This window comes from Macroventuria anomochaeta (genome assembly GCF_010093625.1).
Source record: "Macroventuria anomochaeta strain CBS 525.71 unplaced genomic scaffold BU25scaffold_5, whole genome shotgun sequence".
NCBI lineage: Eukaryota > Fungi > Ascomycota > Dothideomycetes > Pleosporales > Didymellaceae > Macroventuria > Macroventuria anomochaeta.
In genome coordinates this window covers 921635-941238 of record NW_022985366.1, presented here as the reverse complement: position 1 = coordinate 941238, position 19604 = coordinate 921635, and the positions used below count along the sequence as shown (strand labels likewise).

General features: G+C 54.2%; 9 protein-coding genes across 9 annotated transcripts; 6 read left to right on the top strand and 3 right to left on the bottom strand.

The window, feature by feature from the left end:
* The first annotated feature begins 2 nt into the window (after positions 1–2).
* BU25DRAFT_407826 (DNase I-like protein) lies at positions 3–3241 on the top strand. Its single transcript, XM_033705651.1, has one exon. The coding sequence runs from the start codon at positions 129–131 to the stop codon at positions 3177–3179; it is 3051 nt and encodes a 1016-aa protein (XP_033565500.1). The 5' UTR covers positions 3–128; the 3' UTR covers positions 3180–3241.
* A 466-nt stretch (positions 3242–3707) lies between these two features.
* BU25DRAFT_227445 (uncharacterized protein) lies at positions 3708–4874 on the bottom strand. Its single transcript, XM_033701383.1, has 4 exons — positions 4434–4874; positions 4344–4376; positions 4222–4291; positions 3708–4100 (listed from the first exon to the last, which is right to left on the bottom strand). The coding sequence occupies exons 1-4, from the start codon at positions 4491–4493 to the stop codon at positions 3799–3801; spliced, it is 465 nt and encodes a 154-aa protein (XP_033565499.1). The 5' UTR covers positions 4494–4874; the 3' UTR covers positions 3708–3798.
* Positions 4875–5040: 166 nt separating this feature from the next.
* On the top strand, positions 5041–5547 carry BU25DRAFT_386395 (uncharacterized protein; the record flags this gene model as incomplete). The annotated part of the gene is made up of 2 exons (XM_033704397.1): positions 5041–5143; positions 5198–5547. Coding segments are annotated over 2 exons (453 nt in total), but the record flags the coding sequence as incomplete, so codon positions are not given.
* Positions 5548–5917: 370 nt separating this feature from the next.
* Positions 5918–7317, bottom strand: BU25DRAFT_455616 (ubiquitin fusion degradation protein; the record flags this gene model as incomplete). Its single annotated transcript, XM_033709952.1, has 3 exons — positions 5918–6667; positions 6720–7034; positions 7312–7317. 3 exons carry the CDS (start codon positions 7315–7317, stop codon positions 5918–5920), a joined length of 1071 nt encoding a protein of 356 aa, XP_033565497.1.
* Positions 7318–7367: 50 nt separating this feature from the next.
* BU25DRAFT_333348 (uncharacterized protein) lies at positions 7368–8678 on the top strand (the record flags this gene model as incomplete). Its single annotated transcript, XM_033702481.1, has 1 exon — positions 7368–8678. One exon carries the CDS (start codon positions 7368–7370, stop codon positions 8676–8678), a length of 1311 nt encoding a protein of 436 aa, XP_033565496.1.
* A 1605-nt stretch (positions 8679–10283) lies between these two features.
* On the top strand, positions 10284–12506 carry BU25DRAFT_227407 (uncharacterized protein). Its single transcript, XM_033701382.1, has 3 exons — positions 10284–10778; positions 10829–11384; positions 11433–12506. The coding sequence occupies exons 1-3, from the start codon at positions 10428–10430 to the stop codon at positions 12311–12313; spliced, it is 1788 nt and encodes a 595-aa protein (XP_033565495.1). The 5' UTR covers positions 10284–10427; the 3' UTR covers positions 12314–12506.
* Positions 12507–13136: 630 nt separating this feature from the next.
* Positions 13137–14226, top strand: BU25DRAFT_418902 (NAD(P)-binding protein; the record flags this gene model as incomplete). The annotated part of the gene is made up of 2 exons (XM_033707903.1): positions 13137–13156; positions 13206–14226. The coding sequence occupies 2 exons, from the start codon at positions 13137–13139 to the stop codon at positions 14224–14226; spliced, it is 1041 nt and encodes a 346-aa protein (XP_033565494.1).
* A 2211-nt stretch (positions 14227–16437) lies between these two features.
* Positions 16438–17751, top strand: BU25DRAFT_488698 (uncharacterized protein). The gene is made up of 2 exons (XM_033711368.1): positions 16438–17049; positions 17101–17751. Exons 1-2 carry the CDS (start codon positions 16516–16518, stop codon positions 17674–17676), a joined length of 1110 nt encoding a protein of 369 aa, XP_033565493.1. The 5' UTR covers positions 16438–16515; the 3' UTR covers positions 17677–17751.
* Positions 17752–17778: 27 nt separating this feature from the next.
* On the bottom strand, positions 17779–19576 carry BU25DRAFT_407816 (MFS general substrate transporter; the record flags this gene model as incomplete). Its single annotated transcript, XM_033705650.1, has 8 exons — positions 19460–19576; positions 19400–19413; positions 19314–19350; positions 19240–19265; positions 19109–19182; positions 18700–19058; positions 17912–18651; positions 17779–17862 (listed from the first exon to the last, which is right to left on the bottom strand). The coding sequence occupies exons 1-8, from the start codon at positions 19500–19502 to the stop codon at positions 17782–17784; spliced, it is 1374 nt and encodes a 457-aa protein (XP_033565492.1). The 5' UTR covers positions 19503–19576.
* Between the last annotated feature and the right edge of the window lie 28 nt (positions 19577–19604).

Sequence of the window (19604 nt, the reverse complement as noted above, 5' to 3'; positions counted from 1 at the left end):
CCCTCGGTGGGGAGTGGCTGAGTGCGCCGCTTAGAAGATAGCAGAATGCCCACAACCACCACCGCCATGGGCTGACCACTCTCCCTTGCGCAGATCCTGTCCGACTCTCTTGCTGCGACCGCCCCACCATGGCGTCGAGGACCGGTTCAGTGCGCTCTACCCATACTGCGCGCTCGTCCATCAACACCACCGACCGTCTTGAGGCTCTCATCCCAGGCGCATTCCCCGATCTGCGCTCTCCCAGCCAAGCCTCGCTCACCACCCAGCAGGTCTCTCTCCAGCAGACCTTGTACGACCGTAGGGCCGAGTACACTCGTTCCCGCAGTATCCGCATCAAGGTCGGGTCCTGGAATGTTGCTTCCAATAAAGGCACAGAACAGGATGTTGGCGCATGGTTCGTGAAGGGCAAGGGCGTGGACAAGGCCCTGGCTGGGCTTGGTGTGTCCGAGCCAAGTCGCAGAGACGAGAAGCACAAGGAACCGGTGGCAGACCAGGAAGCACGGTTCGACAAGCATGCGCCCACAGTACCGCACGGTGACTTGGGCTCGGTGCCTGGTGATGGGGAGGTCGATCTTTACGTACTGGGTCTGCAGGAGATAGTGGACATCACTTCTGCCGCTGAAGCGCTGAAGCCGTACACCGACCCCACTATGGCCAACAAGTGGAAAGCGTCCTTGGAGGCAGCCCTACCGGAGGGGTATCAGCTAGTGGCAGAGCAACAGCTGCTTGGATTGTGGCTAGTCGTTTATGCCTCGCCAGCCCTCTTCCCGCAAGTCAAGAACATCAGCACGACGAGCGTCGGTACTGGGCTCATGGGCTACATGGCGAACAAGGGTGCCGTAACAGCACGAATTGTTCTGGGCGAAACTACACGTCTCGTCTTCATCAACTCGCACCTCGGCGCTGGAGCAGATAAGGCAGCCCTGGAACGCAGAATCTGGGACGTTGCGCAGATCACCCAGAGAACACGCTTCGCTCCGATCGTGGATTCGCTAGGCTCATCTCAGAGCCAGGGCGAGGGCCTTGGAGACGAAGAGTTCGCTTTCTGGTTTGGCGATCTGAACTTCCGAATCGAGGGTATGCCAGGAGATGATGTGCGCCGCCTACTCACGGTCCACACAAAAGACATGGACAAGGACGACGAACGCCCTTCTACTTCTGGGACCTCAGGCTACGCTTCCGGGAAGTCTTCAAATGATGTCGAAGACGCTGTCCCATTGCCGCCAGAACTAGACCCAGCGTCCCTCCAGACGACCATCTCATGCCTCTTACCCCACGATGAGCTGCACCAGCAGATGAAGTCAGGCAAAGCCTTCCACGACGGATGGGAGGAAGGCCCAATCAGGTTTCTGCCAACATACAAGTACGACGTGGGCAAAGTAGGCGTTTTCGATAGCAGCGAAAAGGCCCGTTGCCCAAGCTGGTGTGACCGGATTCTCTACCGCACGCGGGCGGGGAAGCAGCGGTACGATCAGAAGGCCAAGGAGGATGCAGACACCCGCAAGCGAGATGAGGAGATGAAGAAGCTTGGCATGGACACGTCTGGGACTAACGATGTCCTCTTCGACTACGACCCTGACACTGACGGCGACAACGGCGATTATGATGAGTACGAGGACAACAACGCAGATCCAGAGCCCGAGCAGATCACGACAAAGGATGGGTTCTCAGACGAGCTTCTGCTCGAGTACTACACGAACCACATGCGGGTGTTGTCATCTGACCACAAGCCTCTAGATGCGGTGTTCTCGCTACAGTTTGACGCTGTCGTCCCAGACCTCAAGGCTGCTATACACAACGAAATAGCTCGCGAACTAGACCGCCAGGAAAATGAAGGACGGCCTTCCATAGCTGTTGTCGTTGAGCGCGCAACCGGATCGTCGTCGCCATCAGACGACAAGAACGCAACAGACAGCAGCTTCGACGGCGTAGACTTTGGTGATGTCAAATTCGCCAAGTCAAAACGAAGAAACATCACCATTGCAAACACCGGCCGCGTACCCGCGACCTTCGGCTTCGCAGATCGCCCTATCGAGGAAGATCAGGCCTCCGGCCCTTTTCCATCCTGGCTAAGTGTCACCTTCGATAAGGAACCAGACGCGCGCTCCAAATCCGGCCCAGATGACATTCAGCAGCGCTATACGCTCGCACCTGCCGAAGTCATCAACGCAGAATTGAAGCTCAAACTCAAAGACGTCAGCTCCGTGCGTAACCTGAACAACGAGTCCCAGTCTCTCGACGAAGTCCTCGTCCTGCGTGTCGAGAACGGCCGCGACCACTTCCTCCCCCTTCACGGACACTGGCAGCCCTCAGCACTAGCACGCACAGTCGACAAGCTGATCAAGATTCCTGAAGGCGGCATTAGGAAACTGCAGCACCAGAGCCCGAGCGCGAGCGAAACGGTAAAATGGTCAGTGCCTCGAGAAATATTCAGGCTGACGGAGGCGATAGAAGACTTGACCGAGCGCGCGCTCGCAGAGTGGGACATGACCAAAGCGACCGAGGACGCGCGGGCGCCGTGGATGGACAATGCGGGGTGGCCGTTCGTCAACGTACATAAGGACGGAACCGGCGCGTGGGAAGACGAGCATGAAGACGAGCTCGCAGCCCTCTACGACGCGCTGGATACCGACGCCCCCTTCGCGCCAGCCTTCGACCCTGCCACCCCTGCGCTGGAAAGAGTCGAGCTCCTGTCCACAGTCCTATTGACCTTCCTTTCCAGCCTCGAAGACGGCGTCGTCACAAGGGATCTGTGGAAACAACTCGAGGCAAGCATCGCCAAGCAGGAACGCTCTAAACAGCCTCTCGACCGCGACGACCAGAAGATGGCTGTCTTGGAAATCATGGCCGCGCAACCGCCCCACAACGCCACGTTTCTTCTACTGCTCTCATTCCTACAATGCATCGTCACCCGGATCACGAATGCGAATGCGCCAGCGCCTGATGCCCCGAGGAAGAGCGTGGAGATGCCGAGTAGCCCGCAGGCCAAGGTTAGAAGGAGGACGTTGAGCAAGGTTGCAGGGGAGGCGGTGAGGCAGCTGATCGTCAGGAACTACTGCGTGGTGTTTGCAGACGCGATATTCAGGGCCGAGGAGAAACGGGAAAAAGAGAAGGATAGGGCGGTTAGGAAGGAGAGGATGGTTAGGGTGTTGGATTTGTTTTTAGGGGAGAGGGAGTAGGATATGGGAGGGACGATACCATTTTGAAGCCATGAATGGAATAGAGAAGTTGCAAGCGTAGAGCTCATAGGATCCTCGGCCTATGACGAGTCTGCCATGAGCTCATCGTGTGGCACGGGTAATCTCGCAACCCAACATCTGCGAGCAACAGTGTTGTGTTGAAGAAGGGAAGCTCGACGGCAGGAACGACAAGGTGAGCGAGATCAGCGTCACAACCATGGTGATGGTGAGCGGATTCGAGGTGAGGGTGAGAAAGGGGGTGACCTCCGTGATGCTACATGTCTGACTACCGTCAGGCTGCCCCCCTTCCCAGAGACCGCAGTGCAACGCGGACCATCTCGGTGTGTTGCTCTGGCAATCTCATCTGCTCCAACCCATGGCGTTTGCATGATTGCAATCGAGCTGGGCATGATCCACCAGTCACGAAAGACGGGTGATTTTGCAGTGTCCCAGATTATCGTTTTGGTGGCCATCCAAAAGCCTTGATTGCATCCGTAGTGTCCCACGCACATACCGCGCTGCCCAACAAACAATGCTGAGAGGCATGGAAGCCACACACCTTTCCGCATAACGTCAAGCCCAGGCTCCGGGTCGATGGCAGTCGAGCACGCGTCCTACCTCAAACTGCCTGATCAACATTTTCCTCCTTCACACCCTCACCCTTGCCACCATTATCCTCATCATCATTCTGGACCGTCTCCTCAGACTTGGCGCCTTTCCTGGCCCTAGCCTTCTTAGCCTTTACAGGCGTCTCCCCGTCTCCGTCCTCCTCGCTACTCTTCCTCTTCTTCGGCGTCGCAGGAGCCTTGGTCTTTGCAGTAGCCTCCCTCGTCAACTCCCAGCCCATGTCCTCGTGCTTCTTCTTCTGTTCGGCACGCAGCTTGCAGATGCGTTGGCGGACACCTTGGAAGTTTGCGCCAGCTGTGACAAGATGTTAGCGCTGTCCAACTACGAAAGGAGAAAAGAGTAAGGGGAGACGGTTTAGTGACGTGCTGGAAGCTTTGGAATGGTAGCATTCGCGGGTGTTGTGGAGGGAACGTACCAGGCAAAGCAGTGACGAACTTCTCGTAGTCTGCGGTACCGATGTTGCGGCCAAGGGAGAGAAGGAGAAGCTTATCAAGCTGTCAGCATGGTTCAAAGCTTGAGAGGAGGCCCAGCACGTACGGTACGGTCATTTTCCGGGGTCCAACTGAACTTCTGCCTGGCGTTAGTAGATTGTAGAAGAAGAATGAGTACGTGAGCGTCATGACATACAGTCTCGACGTTGATGGCTGTGGCTTCAGCGCCCTGCTCGGTCTTTTTCTTGGGAGGCATGGTATTGGAAGATGATAGTGCGGGTAAAGAGACGCTTGCGGTGTTTGTGCAAGTCGCGTTGTAGTGACCAAGAGGTGCAAAGTACAAGTTGATCTTGAAGGCGAGGAACAGAACTTGTGACAGAGCTTATCAGGTCATGCGACCAGATGCTGCGGGACCGGCACCGTATCCATGGTGATGGTGAGGAGAGTTGAGGTGAAGGCGCGTTGCTCCTCCGCCCGCTGTGTTGCCTTGCAGAACAAGAGCAAGCGAACTTTCACCGTCCCATTCATCGCCAGAGCTCAAAGCCGAGCGGATAAGCCCAACTTGCCCGCCCATCTGCTTTTCCTCTTTCGTCTTTCACACTCAAAGCTCACGCCCAGTTCTCTACATCTGCCAGCACCGCGCTACAGCATCAAGACTTAGGATCTTTCCAACACCGCATCGCCAATCAACGTCCAAGATGCCTCCCAAGAAAGCAGCCACCGGTGCTACCAGCGAAGCTGGTGAGGGCGTAAGTACTCTTCCTACCCCTGCACAACGAAACACACGACTGACGTCCATGTAGAAGTTCACCTGGGAGGGCGCCAACGAGAACAAGCTGTTCCTCATCATCCTCGGCCGCCACATTCAGACCTCCGAGTTCGAAGAAGTCGCCAAGGCATTCCCCGGTACGTCTCTGCCTTTCCCATCACATTGCGCATTTCACTGACTTCCTCCAGGAGCAACCGGCGGCGCCATCCGCAACCGCATTGGCCTCCTTCGTTCCAAGCAGAAGAAGGTCTACGAGGAGCTTGGCTGGGAGCTGCCGAACGGCAATGGTACGTCTGCGAAGAAGGGCAAGGTCACTCCCTCCAAGCGCGCTGCTGATGAGGACGGCGAGGGTGGTGAGCCTGAGACACCTACTAAGAAGCCACGTGCGCCCCGCAAGAAGACGGAGACCAGGTTCCAGACTCCTGAGAAGAAAGACAGTGGTACCGAGGATGACGAAGAGCGGCTCGATGGTGTCAAGGAAGAGGCTGAGGATGACCAGGAAGAGCTCGATGGTGTCAAGGAGGAGGCTGAGGAAGTCTGAGACTTAGACACGGCTTAGCCTGTATCGACGCTTTGGTTGATGTTCTTACGATTCCTTGGCCTGAGTACCTCCAGACCTGGAGTTTAGCGTTGAATGGTTGACACGGCATTGGGTGTCGTCATCCGGTTCGCGTACAACGGACGTCGCAATGTCTTGCTGGCCTTTGGAGGACCTACAGACTTGGAGATGATACTGCGTTCCGTGTCAGCTAAACAAACCACATGGTATAAGAACATTAGTGCAGTTGTGAAGTGTGAATTGAAGCAGCTCGTAAGGTATCCCATAAACGCCATATGCCGTCTCTTTTCAGTCGGCTCCCACTAGCGCCTTGCAATGCATCGTGATGTTATCCGCCCGTTTGCACAACCGCCTATTTGTCGCCCTTCTTCTTACGCAGCGTATTTCCTGCGCCATCGAAGTGCTTCGACTGTTTCTGCTCGCCCTCATCAGCGCCCTCCTTGCTCTTGACTGGCTTGATCTCGTAGCCGAAGAAGAGCTTGCCCGGTGGTAGTCTCAGTGGCTGTGGGCCGTTTGTGCGTCGGACTGTTTTTGGTGGATTTGTGGACTGCCCAGCAATCGGGGTGGAAGCTTGTGGAGTGGGCGCCTTACTGCCCTTCTTCGACAACTTGTGGCCACCTGTGAGGAAGTTGGAGGATACAGCCTTTGAGCCAGCAGCCGCACTCGTTGCTGAGGGTGCAATTGCGGCGTAGTTGATTGCCTGAGCCATGGTGCCCTGAGAGTGCAGTGTTCCCCCCTTGCCAGCCATAACGTTCCGTGGCGTGCTAGTCCCACTTGTCCTCTCTGGCTCCTTGTAGCCTACCGGTGGCGCGAAGTCGACAGACAAGTCCGTTTCAATGGTGCACACTGCCTGGCTTGGGTGCTCTGGCTTGGCCTCAAGAACGGCAACACTGTACACGTTATCATTGTACGAGAAGGTGAAGATGTCGCCTTTAGTGAGACATGCGAAATTCCGGAAGGCGTTTTCGAGGACGGCCTTGGGGTCTGAGATCTCGAGGAACGACGAATCTTGGGGCTGCAGCTTGATGAAAGTTCCGAGCGGGATATCGGTCGACTTGACTTGTAGGAGGTCGCCCGGTTCGAGCAAAAGCGTCTGCATTATCTGTGATAGACAGTCAGCACACCATTGGGCCGTTGCTATGTTGACAACGTACCCAGTACGGCAAGTAGATCTTGCCCTCCTCCGCAATGAACTCCAGCACACCAGCATGAGTCTTCTTACCATCTTGTGCGCCGTTTATGAGCTCGAAGAGCATAGGGTATGTGATGTGTAGCCGTGTAAGCTTGTCGAGGGCGCTGGGTGGTAGGAACACTTTGCCGCCGTGGTTCGCATCTTCACGGTCCGGCCCAGGCAGCATGGCTACAGGGTAGCAGCGGAAGTATTCGTCAAAGCGTCGAGTAGGACCGCCACGACGCATGGCTTGGTACGCAGCCATAGGGTCGTCTTCGCCGTAGAAGTTGGGGTTGAACTGCGTCTGTTAGTGGAGGTAGCTTAAAGTGGTGGGGTAATGCTTGCCATGGTGGAGATGGTGGAGGGTGTGCCACTATCACGAAATCACAGTGCTAGTAGAGGGGTTGTGGCTTTCACCGCAGTCGAAAGAGGGTGCAGGGTACGAAGGAGTCTGACAGCAGATTGTCGAAAGTGATAGACAGGCAATGACGAACTACAGGTGAAGATGGTACGGCTGCCTGTTCAAACCAATCGCGCAGGCGCGTGAAAGCCCATGCTCAAGCTTCAGACGTCACGGGCATTTCAACTATTCACGAACACCAATCTCGAAGAATATTTCCAGTCTCCCACTATGGCCAGCTCTAGCGGCAAATTCAATCCTGCGCGGCCAAAGCGCGACGGCGACCACTTCACGCGCACACATCACCTAGATGCTGGCGAACCGTCAGCGAAGAAGCCTCGATTTGATCCACGAAACCCCTCCACGCTTGTGCAAGATGCGGAAGATGACGAGGACCCGGCGCTCGAAGCAGACGTGATTGGCAAGGGTGCAGGCATCAAGCGCAATGCGGTCAACATCGACGGCTACGATTCAGACAGCTCTACCGAAAACTTCGATGCCCGCGCAGAAGCAAAGAGCAAGAAAGTAGCACCGCCAGAAGAGGATGACGACGACATGTTTGCAGAAGACGACAAGAATAACGAGGAAGATGAGGACACGCGGAGGGATCAGACAAAGAAGAAGCAGCTAAGGTTCTTGGACAACGATGAGATCGAAGGCCAGGAAGCTGACAGTAAGGCTGGTGGTCATGTTGCTGTAGACTTCACAGGCAAAAATAAAGATACGGCAGATGTGGAGAGTAGTAGCGAGAGCGGTGACGACGAGGAGCGCGACCGTCTGGACTCAGACATAGACGAGGAGATAGGCGCAGGCGGCAAGAAGAAGCATGCTCCCAAGCTTGATGCCTTCAACATGCGCGCCGAGCAAGAGGACGGTCGTTTTGACGAGGCTGGCAATTTTGTGCGCAAAGCCTACGATCCAGAAGCTGCCCAAGATTCGTGGCTGGAGGGTATATCAAAGAAGGATATGAGGCGGGCCAAGGAAGCGCAGGACATGCGGGACGCCGAGCAGAAAGCACGCGAACGAGCTGAGGACTCGATCATCACCAGCGATGTCCTGTCGAACCTCATTGCGCGACTAGACGTTGGCGAAACACCCATGGAGGCACTGGTACGCTACGGCAAGGCAGCGCCCAAGAAACAGAAGCCTAGTTACAGCAAGAAAAAGAAGGGCCAGGCCATGGAGGTTGACGAAGATCCGGCTCAGGAAGCCGCAGCTGCTAAGGCTAAGGAAGCGATAGACACCATCACCGAATGTGCAAGCCGTCTCGAAGACCGTGGCATGGAGGATATCTACGAGCTTGAGCGCGAGATGATCATGCGGCTGTACAAGCGCGACACCGGTGAGGACTGGAAGAACCCACACCCAGAAGAAGTGCAGTGGGAGTTCCACTGGCTCAATGCCCTTGAAGGAGACATCAATGGGCCGTACGACCGGGCCACTATGCAGGCTTGGGAAGCAGCCGGGCAGTTCGCAGCTGGTGCTGAGTTCCGCAAAGTTGGCGAAACTGAGTGGTCACGACTCCTAGATTTTGATGATTGAAGCACTGCAGTCACGACGCCTGGATACCTGAATACCTCCATGCTTACATACGCCACGACACTTGTCTCGACGATCAAAATAACAAAACTACGCCACAAGGATAAACGGCCTTGGATTGTCGCAAATATACCGTTTTGTGCAACGCCGATGCAAGCTCCCACGACAGCGGAAGCGCCCGGCTACACTGACAGCTGCAACGATGCAGTGCTGCTCGCAACAGATAACGTGACCTGTATGCAATGCGGCTAAGCGATCTTACCAGTGCATTTCCCATGCATACAGCCAGTCGGAAAGAATAGAAAAGCGGATGACCATCGCGATCGCTCGGGGAGGCTGCAATGGCAGTCTCTGAACGCTAGCTCATCGAATGAAATGCAGTGCAGCATGCTGTGCAACCAGGATCTCGGCTCGATGTGACTCCTTTCGTGTACTTGTGCAGGTGGATCGATAGTGACCTCAACACGATGAGCCATGGATCTGCAGCGAGCAGTCATCGCCTCACGGACGAGAGAATGTCAGCCGCGTAATGGTCAATCTTGCTTTCTTTTGGGCTGCACCAAGAATCCAAACGTGACTTGAACACTGCTCAGTGGCAAGGGCAGCTGATGCCACCACCATGGTGCTGGAGGCCGTGCAATGGACCTCGTGCCCGGCTCAAGGTTTGCAACCCATCCTTACAGTACTTGATATAACTGACAGTGAATCCTAAGCCAAAGCAAAATTGTAGCCATCATTAAGACGTATCGAGGTAAAAATTGTTGTGCAATCCAGCTTTGAGGCCACCAACAAAAGCAGTATCAACGAAGACAGGGTACTGTCCACGTTCATGAGCGAGCTACAGGTGACGGCGCGAGCCATCGCGGCCCGTTAACTTCCAGAAGCCAAGAGAACGATTCGGGCCGGCGCTGGCATAGAGTCGAAACATGCTGTGAGCCATGCTGTGCGCGCGCAGTGTGCAATTTGAAGCGCGAACCTGGTCAAAGTTGCAGGCTGGAGGCACTCAATAGATAACAGGGGACCGTTGTGCAGGCAGAACAGGGCTGTATCGCCCAAGAGTCAAGACACATGATGATTGCACGAAAACCGTCCAGCTGCACTGCAGTGCAGGCGTTTGATTGGAGTCATGTCGTGAGAGCCAATAGTGCACGCAACTGCATGTCTCTGACCCTCGCGCTGCCGCTGTCCCCGGCCGGTAGATTGAAACCTTCGCTCATACAGTGTGCGCCTGTGGCCGTGGTGTCGACGCTTTTCCTGCAGCCGTCTCCCCGCCGTTAGTGTGGCTCGAGAACAGATTTCGCAAACCACATGAATGCCTCCCTCTTTTTCCGTCTGACCCCCAACCAGCCCCTTGCGCCGTTCACTTGATGTGTTTGGCGATTTGGCGACCAACCTTTGCTCTCTCTGACGTCCGCTTAGCCCGCCGCCCGTGACCCACCCTAAAGGCGGCTCATTACCAGACATCGCCAGGAGAAGACGAGCTGTGCTCCGCAACCCAGTCTCCGTAGCCCAAACGCACACCACGCCAACCGTCGACACGCCCACCAGCGCCCCGTGAGGCGTCTTCCCCTATTCCCACAATACTCTACACGGCCCTGAACCTGCCAGAGGCCCTGACAGACCCCTCGCCCACTCGCACCTCAATCTCGGACCCTGCCCGCTACGACTCGCGCTTCTTGGCGTTGGATGGTCCCTTGAGCCCTAATTATTTTCATCGCTGCAGACATCGCCGTGCCCACGACACCACCCGCCATGTATTCCACCTACGACCAGCAGTCGTCGCGGTCGCCCGGCTCGCACCGCAACCAGCCAGGCACGCTGAACAGGATGCCCTCGCGCCAGTTCGATGCCTACCAGCAGCAGCTCAACCAGAGCAGCCTGTACCCCCAGCAGGACGACCACCAGCGGGGCTACGACCAGCCTCGCAACTACAACGAGCGCCTCAACCAGACCGTCCATGCGGGCTACGGCTACGACATGGGCGCCCAGCAGGGCTGGAACACGAATGCCTTCTCCCAAAACGGCCTGGGGTCGATTGGCGGAGCTGCTGGCCAACGCATGAAGTCGCAGACGCGCGGAGGCGGACGGAGTGCGCTGCCGGCCGTACGTTGCTCCCACAGACTTGTCTAGGTTGTATCACTAACACACCACAGGGCTGGATGGAGCCACCGCCGCCGCAGCCCCAGGGCTTGCCTAGCTTTACCCTCCCCGGCCTGGGTAACGGAGCTTCGAGCGCCATGCTCAACACCAGCTACGGCCACGACGTCGACGAGGAGCTCATCCCCACCGCCATCGTCATCAAGAACATCCCCTTCGCCGTCAAGAAGGAGCAGCTGGTGCAGCTGATGACAGACCTGCGTCTGCCCCTGCCCTACGCCTTCAACTACCACTTTGACAATGGCGTCTTCAGGGGTCTGGCTTTTGCAAACTTCACCACCGCCGAGGAGACCGCTGCCGTCATCGAGTCGATGAATCACTTCGAACTGAACGGCAGGAAGCTGCGCGTCGAGTACAAGAAGATGCTCCCTCTTGCTGAACGGGAGCGTATCGAGCGTGAGAAGCGTGAGCGCCGAGGCCAGCTCGAGGAGCAGCACCGACCGCTGGGAGGACAACTGCACTCGCAGCCCTCCTTCGGCTCGCTCGCATCACACTCCCATATTCCTGCTGCGTCTCCATCGCCTGTCTCTGCTATGCGCCAGCAGAAGATTGGTATGTCACACACCGGCGCGTCCGAACGCGTCGCTAACGGCCCTGTAGACGTCGACCTAAACGATCCACAAATCCTGCAGTTCTACTCACAGCTGCTCCTGTTCAAGGAGTCACCTGAGCGCGACAGCATGACCTTCCCTTCATCCTTGGCACCCCCTCAACGCCGCATCATCCACACCCTAGCCCATCAGCTTGACTTGGCCCACGTGTCGAAGGGCTCCGGCGACACCCGCCAGGTTCACATCTTCAAAGTACACAACCAAGGCCTAAGCCCGCCTATGCCCCAGATGCCCACCAGCCACCCCACCGAGCAGCCAGGACGTCGCGGCCTGAATCGCGCTGCGACCACAGACTTCAGTGATGTTCGTGCATCTGAAGGATTCTACAATGCTTTCGGCAGGCAGGCTTCGGGTCTGCTCGGTTTCCCGGATTCTCCAGGCGGCCTGAACGCAGTGCCCAACCTTCGAGGTGCCAAGTCGTATGCGGATCTCCGCTCTTACACTCCTTCGCCTGCACCCTCAACAGCGAGTCACCCGGTCGGACGTCCTGGTGGTATCTCTCTGGAAGGCCTTGGATTCAGCGGCAGCAACACGAACCCCAACGGCACACCAACAGCAGGCTCCATGTCCCAGCGTGACGACGGACTACTTGAGAGACAACTTGAGCGCATGACACTTGGACAAACCTTCAATCAGAGCGGCAGCAGCCCCCGTTCATTGCGCCAGATGACATCATGGGAGAATCCCGGTCCTATTGGCGGCCACCGCGCCTTCAGCTCCAACTACGACGACCGCCCATCGAGGCAACCCCGTGGCCCGCTCCCAGAACGAGGCCAGGGTTTTAGTCGCCCGCGCCAGAATGGCCACCAAGGCCGCGGCAGCGACGAGCTCTCCTCGCAATCGAATGTTGAGATCCTCGTCGGCCAGTGAGCATCCTATACACACGCATTGCAACACGATCCACGCCACGACAACGTAACGCACCTACCGTTCATTGAATCGACACGATCTGCGAACAACCCACTATGAAAGACGATGACGTTTACGGCCAGCACAGACGGCACCCACAGCACAGGATTGACTTTACGACGTACGACGCATACGAAGAATGATGCTACGAGGGTAGAGAATCAGTATACTACAGCTCAACTTATAGCTACATTGGGCCCGCTGCCCCAATTCTATTTACCGGCATTTTGCTGCAATTTGGTTATCGAAGAGAAGAAAAGCATCATGAATATATATCGATCAGATCAGATTTATTTCTGTTTCTGCAGTTCTTTCCAACTTTTGGGGTTAAGGGTTTGATTTTGAGATGAGACTACTTCTGTATTATTTGTTAGGCATTTTGATTGGCATTGGATACTCCCTCTCCATTTCTGCTTGCTTTCTTTCTCTACTATTGCTCAATCGGAGGGTGAAGCCGCATTACAGCGCGCGAGTATTAATTAGGAATCGAATTCTGCAAACAGCTCCAGCTTCCTTTCATTGTCGACACCCGTCAAATGCACCATCCTCTTCAGTTGTCTCCGGACATTCAAGAGAGCAGCAGACCGTTGCACATCAGCTTACCAATCAGCTTACCAATCAGCTTACCAATCAGCACAACGAGTACACAAATGACCCCGTCAGTTGTTCAGAAGCACGTCTAATGTTCATGACAGCTACTATTGGAACACATTGTCAGTGTCCGAACCCATCGAGCTCGCCGTGCCTTTAAGATCTCCCAAAGTGAATGACACGGAACCTCACGATGCCTTCCAAAGTCTTTCTGTGCGACGGTTTTAACTCCATTGTATAACATACCATTGACAAACTCTAGAACTGGCGGCACAGGCTACATCGGTGGCTCAGTCCTGCACACAATCGCAACCTCGCACCCAGACTGGTCCATTACCGTGCTCCTCCGTCGCGTGCCTCCGAATTTCACTTCCTCCTACCCAAACATCAAGATCGTCAACGGCGACTACGATAGCACAGACCTCATCTCCAGCGCCGCAAAGGAAGCCAACATAGTCGTTCACTGCGGCGACTCAGATCACGAAGCCTCCCTTCAAGCGATCATCGCTGGCCTCCTCCGCCGCACAACACCAGGCCATCTCATCCACCTATCCGGCACAGGCATCGTATCTGACTGGGCATCTCCCTCCCACCTCGGGACCCTCAACCCAAAAGTCTGGTCTGATCTCGACCCCAAGGATCTTGAGGAGGTTCGCAGCCTACCCGACAACGCACTGCACCGCAACACGGAAAAGATCCTGCACGATGCTGTACGCAGATATTCGGACAAACTTCACATCGCTATCATCTGCCCACCAGATATCTACGGCCGCGGCAAGGGATTGGTGAAGATGCAGAGTGCGCTCATTCCGCTTTTCGTTAAAGAGAGTAGAGCGCTGGGGAAGGTGTTTTATTATAACGATGGCGCGAATGCGAGGAGTTGGGTCCATATCGATGACCTCATGCGTTTTTACTTACATGTCGTAGAGGCTGCGGCAGCAGACGATCCGCAAATCACAGAGCAATACTTTGGTGAGAATGGGTACCACTTTGCGTCGACACAGGAACATTCTCATATCGAGGTCGCAGCTGCTGTTGGAAAAATCCTGACCGAACGGGGTATTATTGAGGATGCAGAGCCGGTGAGGGTTGAGCTGGAGACGCTTGATGGTATGGCTAATATACCGGGGTTTCCGAAGTTGGCGAGGTATTTGTATGCCTGTAATTCGCGGACGGAGGCGAGGCGCGCGGAGAAATTGTGGGGGTATAGGGGGGAGGCGGTGGGATTGATTGAGGGGCTTGAGGGGGATGTGAGGGATGCTTTGGGTGGAGGTGAGAGATAAACTGGACTGAACAGATGGGTGGCACTTGGTGTGAAGTACGTGATGTACGAAGAGACCGGTACGGCTCTGCAGATTGTCTTCCTCTAGCAAAGGTATATGTACTACTCTTCAACGTCCCAATCTACCCAGTCTTTACCATATTCTGAGCCCAGTTGATCACCACAATCGGTACGACCATCCACTGTCTCGTACCTTTGACTCCCCAAAACAAAGCAAGGTCTGAGAAAGTTGAAATAATGTTCCTGGCTCGTTTTTCGCAATATACAAGGCCTCGTGCAACCGAAGATGATGGCACACACGTCACCTTCACGAGTGAGCGCCGGACTCAGACCAATATAGCCGCGCTGGGAAAGCATGAATTTCTTACCATACACATAGACTTGGATGAGGGAGTGGATGGGACTCGCAATGGCACCACCGTGTTTGTGAGAATCTCCGCTGTGCACATCGTAAGGATTCTCTAGACCCTCGACATATTTCGCAATTTGCAGCGCCCACGCGAAGGCATCTCCTTGGTGACGGGCGTGTGAGAGTTGAGAGGAACGTTCGTGACGAGTATGTGCCACCGTAGGGCGCTGCGAGGCTCCGCGCTTGCACCGTTGCCTAGATGTTTGCTAAGGCCTCTATGGTGATTGTGGTCCCGTCGACTACATTTGCTGCGAATCGTACGGGCTCGAGTATGACGCTACGAACTTTCAGGAGGATCTCATCTATCAGGACTGGTTCCTATATGAGCTCCGTACGTGAAGTCAATTTTGTATCTGGTAATGGTCATCGAGGCCCGCTCTACAGGTAGCCCCAGTCTGAAACCCACGTCGGTATGCCGGATTGTAACGACTGTGAGTTATGAATAACGTGGTCCAGGATGTTTAGGCTCTTCGCCACGCGTATGTACTGTGCTGCAAAGTTATGGAAGACTTCCAGAGTGGTGTCACCGTAACTTGGGAGCACTTCGATCTGGCAATTCTCTTCTATGAACATGTCGAGGAAGGCATACAGCCTATCGAGTGGGTCTTTCATACGCAATGTCTTTCCATAGGCAAGGTGATCTAATAGAAAAGATTTGTGCCGATTCTTTTGCTTCGAAAAACATTGCGTTCTCGCAATGTACCGGTCGATGTATGCCTCCAGGTGTATCCGAGCAAGGTCTTGCATATTTTGGGTCCCGGCTGCTACATCAGATGCCCGAGAGCGTACCGAGATAAGTATGAGCATGAGTCCTGCCTAATCAAACTCAGTTTGACCCCGTATTACTCGATCGTGCCGCGCCAGCGCCGCTTCTCGAACGACCCATCCACGAACGAACCATTATTGCCTCAACTAATGACTCTAGAGAGCCCCAGCGCATATCGTCCATGAAAGGAACTTCCTTGGCGTAGTATGGGAAGGACTCCCATGTTGGTGTTCGAATCTTCTCGAGCTCGTCTTTGACCATTTTCGTTACTTCTTCCAATAGCGTCTGCACATGCAACCGGTGTTCCTCATGATCATCGTCGATGTACATCAGAACGCATGTTCCACGGCGGTAAATTTTGCTCATGACCATTACTTGATGGCCTTCCTCTTTCAGATTCTTCTTATTGATACAGATCCAATCTGCCAAAGGGTTTGTGGGGCACTTTGCAGCCTTAGCCGATGGAGCACCATTGATAAGTTTTGAGTGACGAACAGTGCTTTGCCAACACAAATGATAGGGTGATCCAGATCATCAGTTCCATAAACGTACGATATAGCCTCGTATTGCGGTGGTTCGCCCATGAGTGAGGTATGGAGACTGCGCTCTAAGGGATCTTGGTAGCTGCCAGGATGGAGGGTAAGGTAGCGGAAAGCATCACCTGTAGGAATATCATCGTGGACTTATGTTTGTATCGACAAATTATCTGTATCGGACATATTTTAGGAGCCGCTCTCCCCGTTACAGAAAAGGCCCAATACAGGAGCATGACTTTTGGGCTCATAACACACGCTTCTGAAGGGGTTCAATATGGATTCGAGCACTGTAGAGAACCTACGGAATCGCCCTCGTCTTTTCATGATCACCCGGGGCCCTTCTCAAACGGAGTATCTATTTACTGGTAGCACTATGCTGTCAGAACAAAGTGCGATCGTTTGAATAACCTTGAAATGAAGTGGTTGAGGAAAGGAGGGTGAACCATGGAGAGGATCCACAAACCCAGAATATCTAACCATATCGGATCTAGGTCCATGGACCCTGCATCCAGACTTTATCAAATTCACGCATCTATCTACAATCTCTCTTCTCCCTCGAACAACAAAACAATCTCCACGATGTCGAACCCACCAGCTTCAAAAATCTACCTTCGTCCGCATAACGAGCCAGGAAGAAAACATGCTACCCGGACGTACATTATCTACTTCATCACCGGCAACCCTGGCCTCATCGAATACTACCGCACTTTCTTGACACATCTATACGGCCTATTGACACGCGACACTGCATCGAATCGCGATGTTGAGTTCCAAGTGTACGGTCGCTCGCTTTCTGGTTTCGAGATGAACAACCACGAAATCAACACTATGAAGTGGCACAAACTCCCCCCCTATGGCCTCCAGGACCAGATTCGGCATGCGGAGGATGAGCTCACTGACCTTGTGGAAGATGTCTCGGATGATGGGCACCGCGATGTAAGAGTTATTATTATGGGTCACTCCGTTGGAAGCTACATCGCACTTGAAATTATCCGAAGGCTGAGAGCGCACGGCATGGCTGGAGAGGATTGGGCGACGAGAATTATCGGTGGTGTCTGTCTATTCCCCACAGTTATGGAGATTGCAAGGAGTGAAAGTGGCCAGAAGGCAGCAGTAAGTGCATTGCATCATTACGCTCCCGTGCCCAGCTAACTATTCATGCAGCCTTTCCTGAAGAACTCCAGCTTCGCCTTCTTCGCCTCTGTAGTTGCCAACTTCTTGACTCTCCTAATCCCGCTCTCACTTCTGGCAACACTCATCAAATCACTCCTTGGCTTCCCAGACGACGCAGCGCACACCACAGCCTCCTTCATCAAGTCTCCCCATGGCGTCCAGCAAGCGCTGCACATGGCCCGCGATGAAATGTTCCAGATCGACACCGACTTCTGGGACGATGAAATCTGGGGTGCAGCGCATCCTTCAGAGCACAAGCATGAGCGCGCACATTTGCGCTTCTTGTTTGCCAAGAAGGATCACTGGGTCGCTGACGAGACGAGAGACAAGCTCATTCAAACTAGAGGGCGTCATGCCTCGTATGGTGTTCAGGAGGTAGATGGCCTCGGCGAGAACTGGAAGCCGGTTATGGATGTGGATGAGAGGGAAGGGTTCCCTCATGGCTTTTGCTTGCGTCACGGTGTACCTGTCGCAGAGAAGGCTGCAATGTACGTTGCGGACATCGTTGCGAAGGATACGGGAATCTTTGAGAAGAAGAAGGAAGATGAGAAGGGCTGGACATGGTAGTTCACAGCGATGGGAAAGGGATATTGGCATGCGGAGCATAGACATAGAGAGACGGCAAGGGAACGTCATCCGTCCAAATCACAGTTGATCATCATCTAGTCACGCTTATCCCAGTCCACTGGCCTCACTGACGTTCGTCACCTGCTCCTGCTCTTCGCTAGCTGCTTGTTGCGACTTCTTGTCCAGCTACATCCATGGTTAGCTTCAGTCTTGCAGTACAAATGTAAAGACTTACCCATTGTACAGCAGCCGTGCAAGCAAAAAAAGCAAACACAACCACAATTATCGTGATGTATCCCTTCTGCCAATACGGCGCATCAGTCGCCGGATACAACGCAATGCCCCAGAACGTGTACAGTATCGACTGCACCATGCTCATGACATAGAGAATGACCGAGCGCGATGCGTCATCACCGCCGCGCTGGCAGATGACACTTGCCCAGCCGTACAAGATGGGGTTGACAATATACGAAGTGCCAGCGAGGTAGAATGCAAAGAACGTTCCGGCAGTAGAGAGGTTAGGGATGAGTAAGAGGATGGCGACTAAGAGCTGCAATGTGCCAGCGAGTATGACCATGGGTATGCGTCGGTTTGTCATGTCGATCACATACCCAGCACCGATGTTCGAGACGATTGATACGGCTTGAATACCGAGCGGGTAGGTGGTCGTAGCGTAAGACGGAAACTTCTCGATGTTGGCCTTCATCCAGAGCAAGAAGAGCCCTTGCAGCACGATCGCCTCAAGCGCACATCCGATGATCGAGTACAAAGTTAGGATGTATAAGTTTGGTGAAACGAACAGTCGCTTGCAGAGGGACTTGATGCTAATGTCATGGCCCCAGTTCTTCTTTGGTGGGAGACGGTCAATGGCGAATTGAATCTCTTCCTTGCTGAGGTAGGGGGCGTTGGTTGATTCGGGAAGATTGGGGAAGAAAGCCAGGCCGAAGATACCGAATGGGATGCCCATTGCGCCATCTGTGGTATGATTAGCATGAGAATCTTATAGCAAAAGCTTACTCGTACTGATGATGAATACCCATTGCCAACCTGCAAGTGCTGTCTGATCATGTAGACCTTGATTCATGGCAGTCATCATGACTCCTGCGAACATGCTACCGATCTGGCCAACCGCAGTGAAGATAGCAGTCCGTTTCGCGATCTCCAAAGGCTTGTACCAGGAGCCCAGGATGTAAATCGTGCCACTGTACAGACTTGACTCGAAGAAACCTTGGAAGAAGCGGACTGCGCAGAGCTGCTCGTACGTTTTGCATGCAGCGCAGCATATGGTCAAGCCAGACCAGACTAGAAGGGTGAATGGGAGCCAGAAGCGAGGTGCGACTTTCTGGATGATGAGGGCGTGTGGAATTTGACCAACACAGGCACTGCCATATGTCAGTACTGGTCTTTGATGAATGCTTTTATCAGGGTGTACCCTGCAGTGAACATGGCAACCAGGATGCTGTATTGGTTGCCTTCGAGACGGAGGGACTCCTTGAGCCCAGAGACCTGAACAGTCAGATATCAGAGGGTCTCTACAAGATTTTGATTTTGAGGCAAGCATACATATGCATTCGCGAAGGCAGAACGATCTGTGGCTGTCAAATCCCTACGCTATAGCGTTGATTGGTCACACTGACCTAAGTAGTTAAAGAAGTACGCTGCGCAGCAATACACCTGTCGAGTTTCAGTACAGAGCAGACCCTGAGTATGCCATGAATTCTACCAGAATGAAGCAATCTACGACATGTTAGCCGCTATTTCACAATTGTAGTGATACACACACCAAGCTTGCGAACCAGACGCCTCTCAACACTCAATCCTGCCATCGTGCTCAGAGAGGTACTCAATCTCGAATACCCTATAGCACGATTCTGTGATACAAACATCGTCTTTCACAGCACTAGGAACAACTCCGGCACATTATCAAC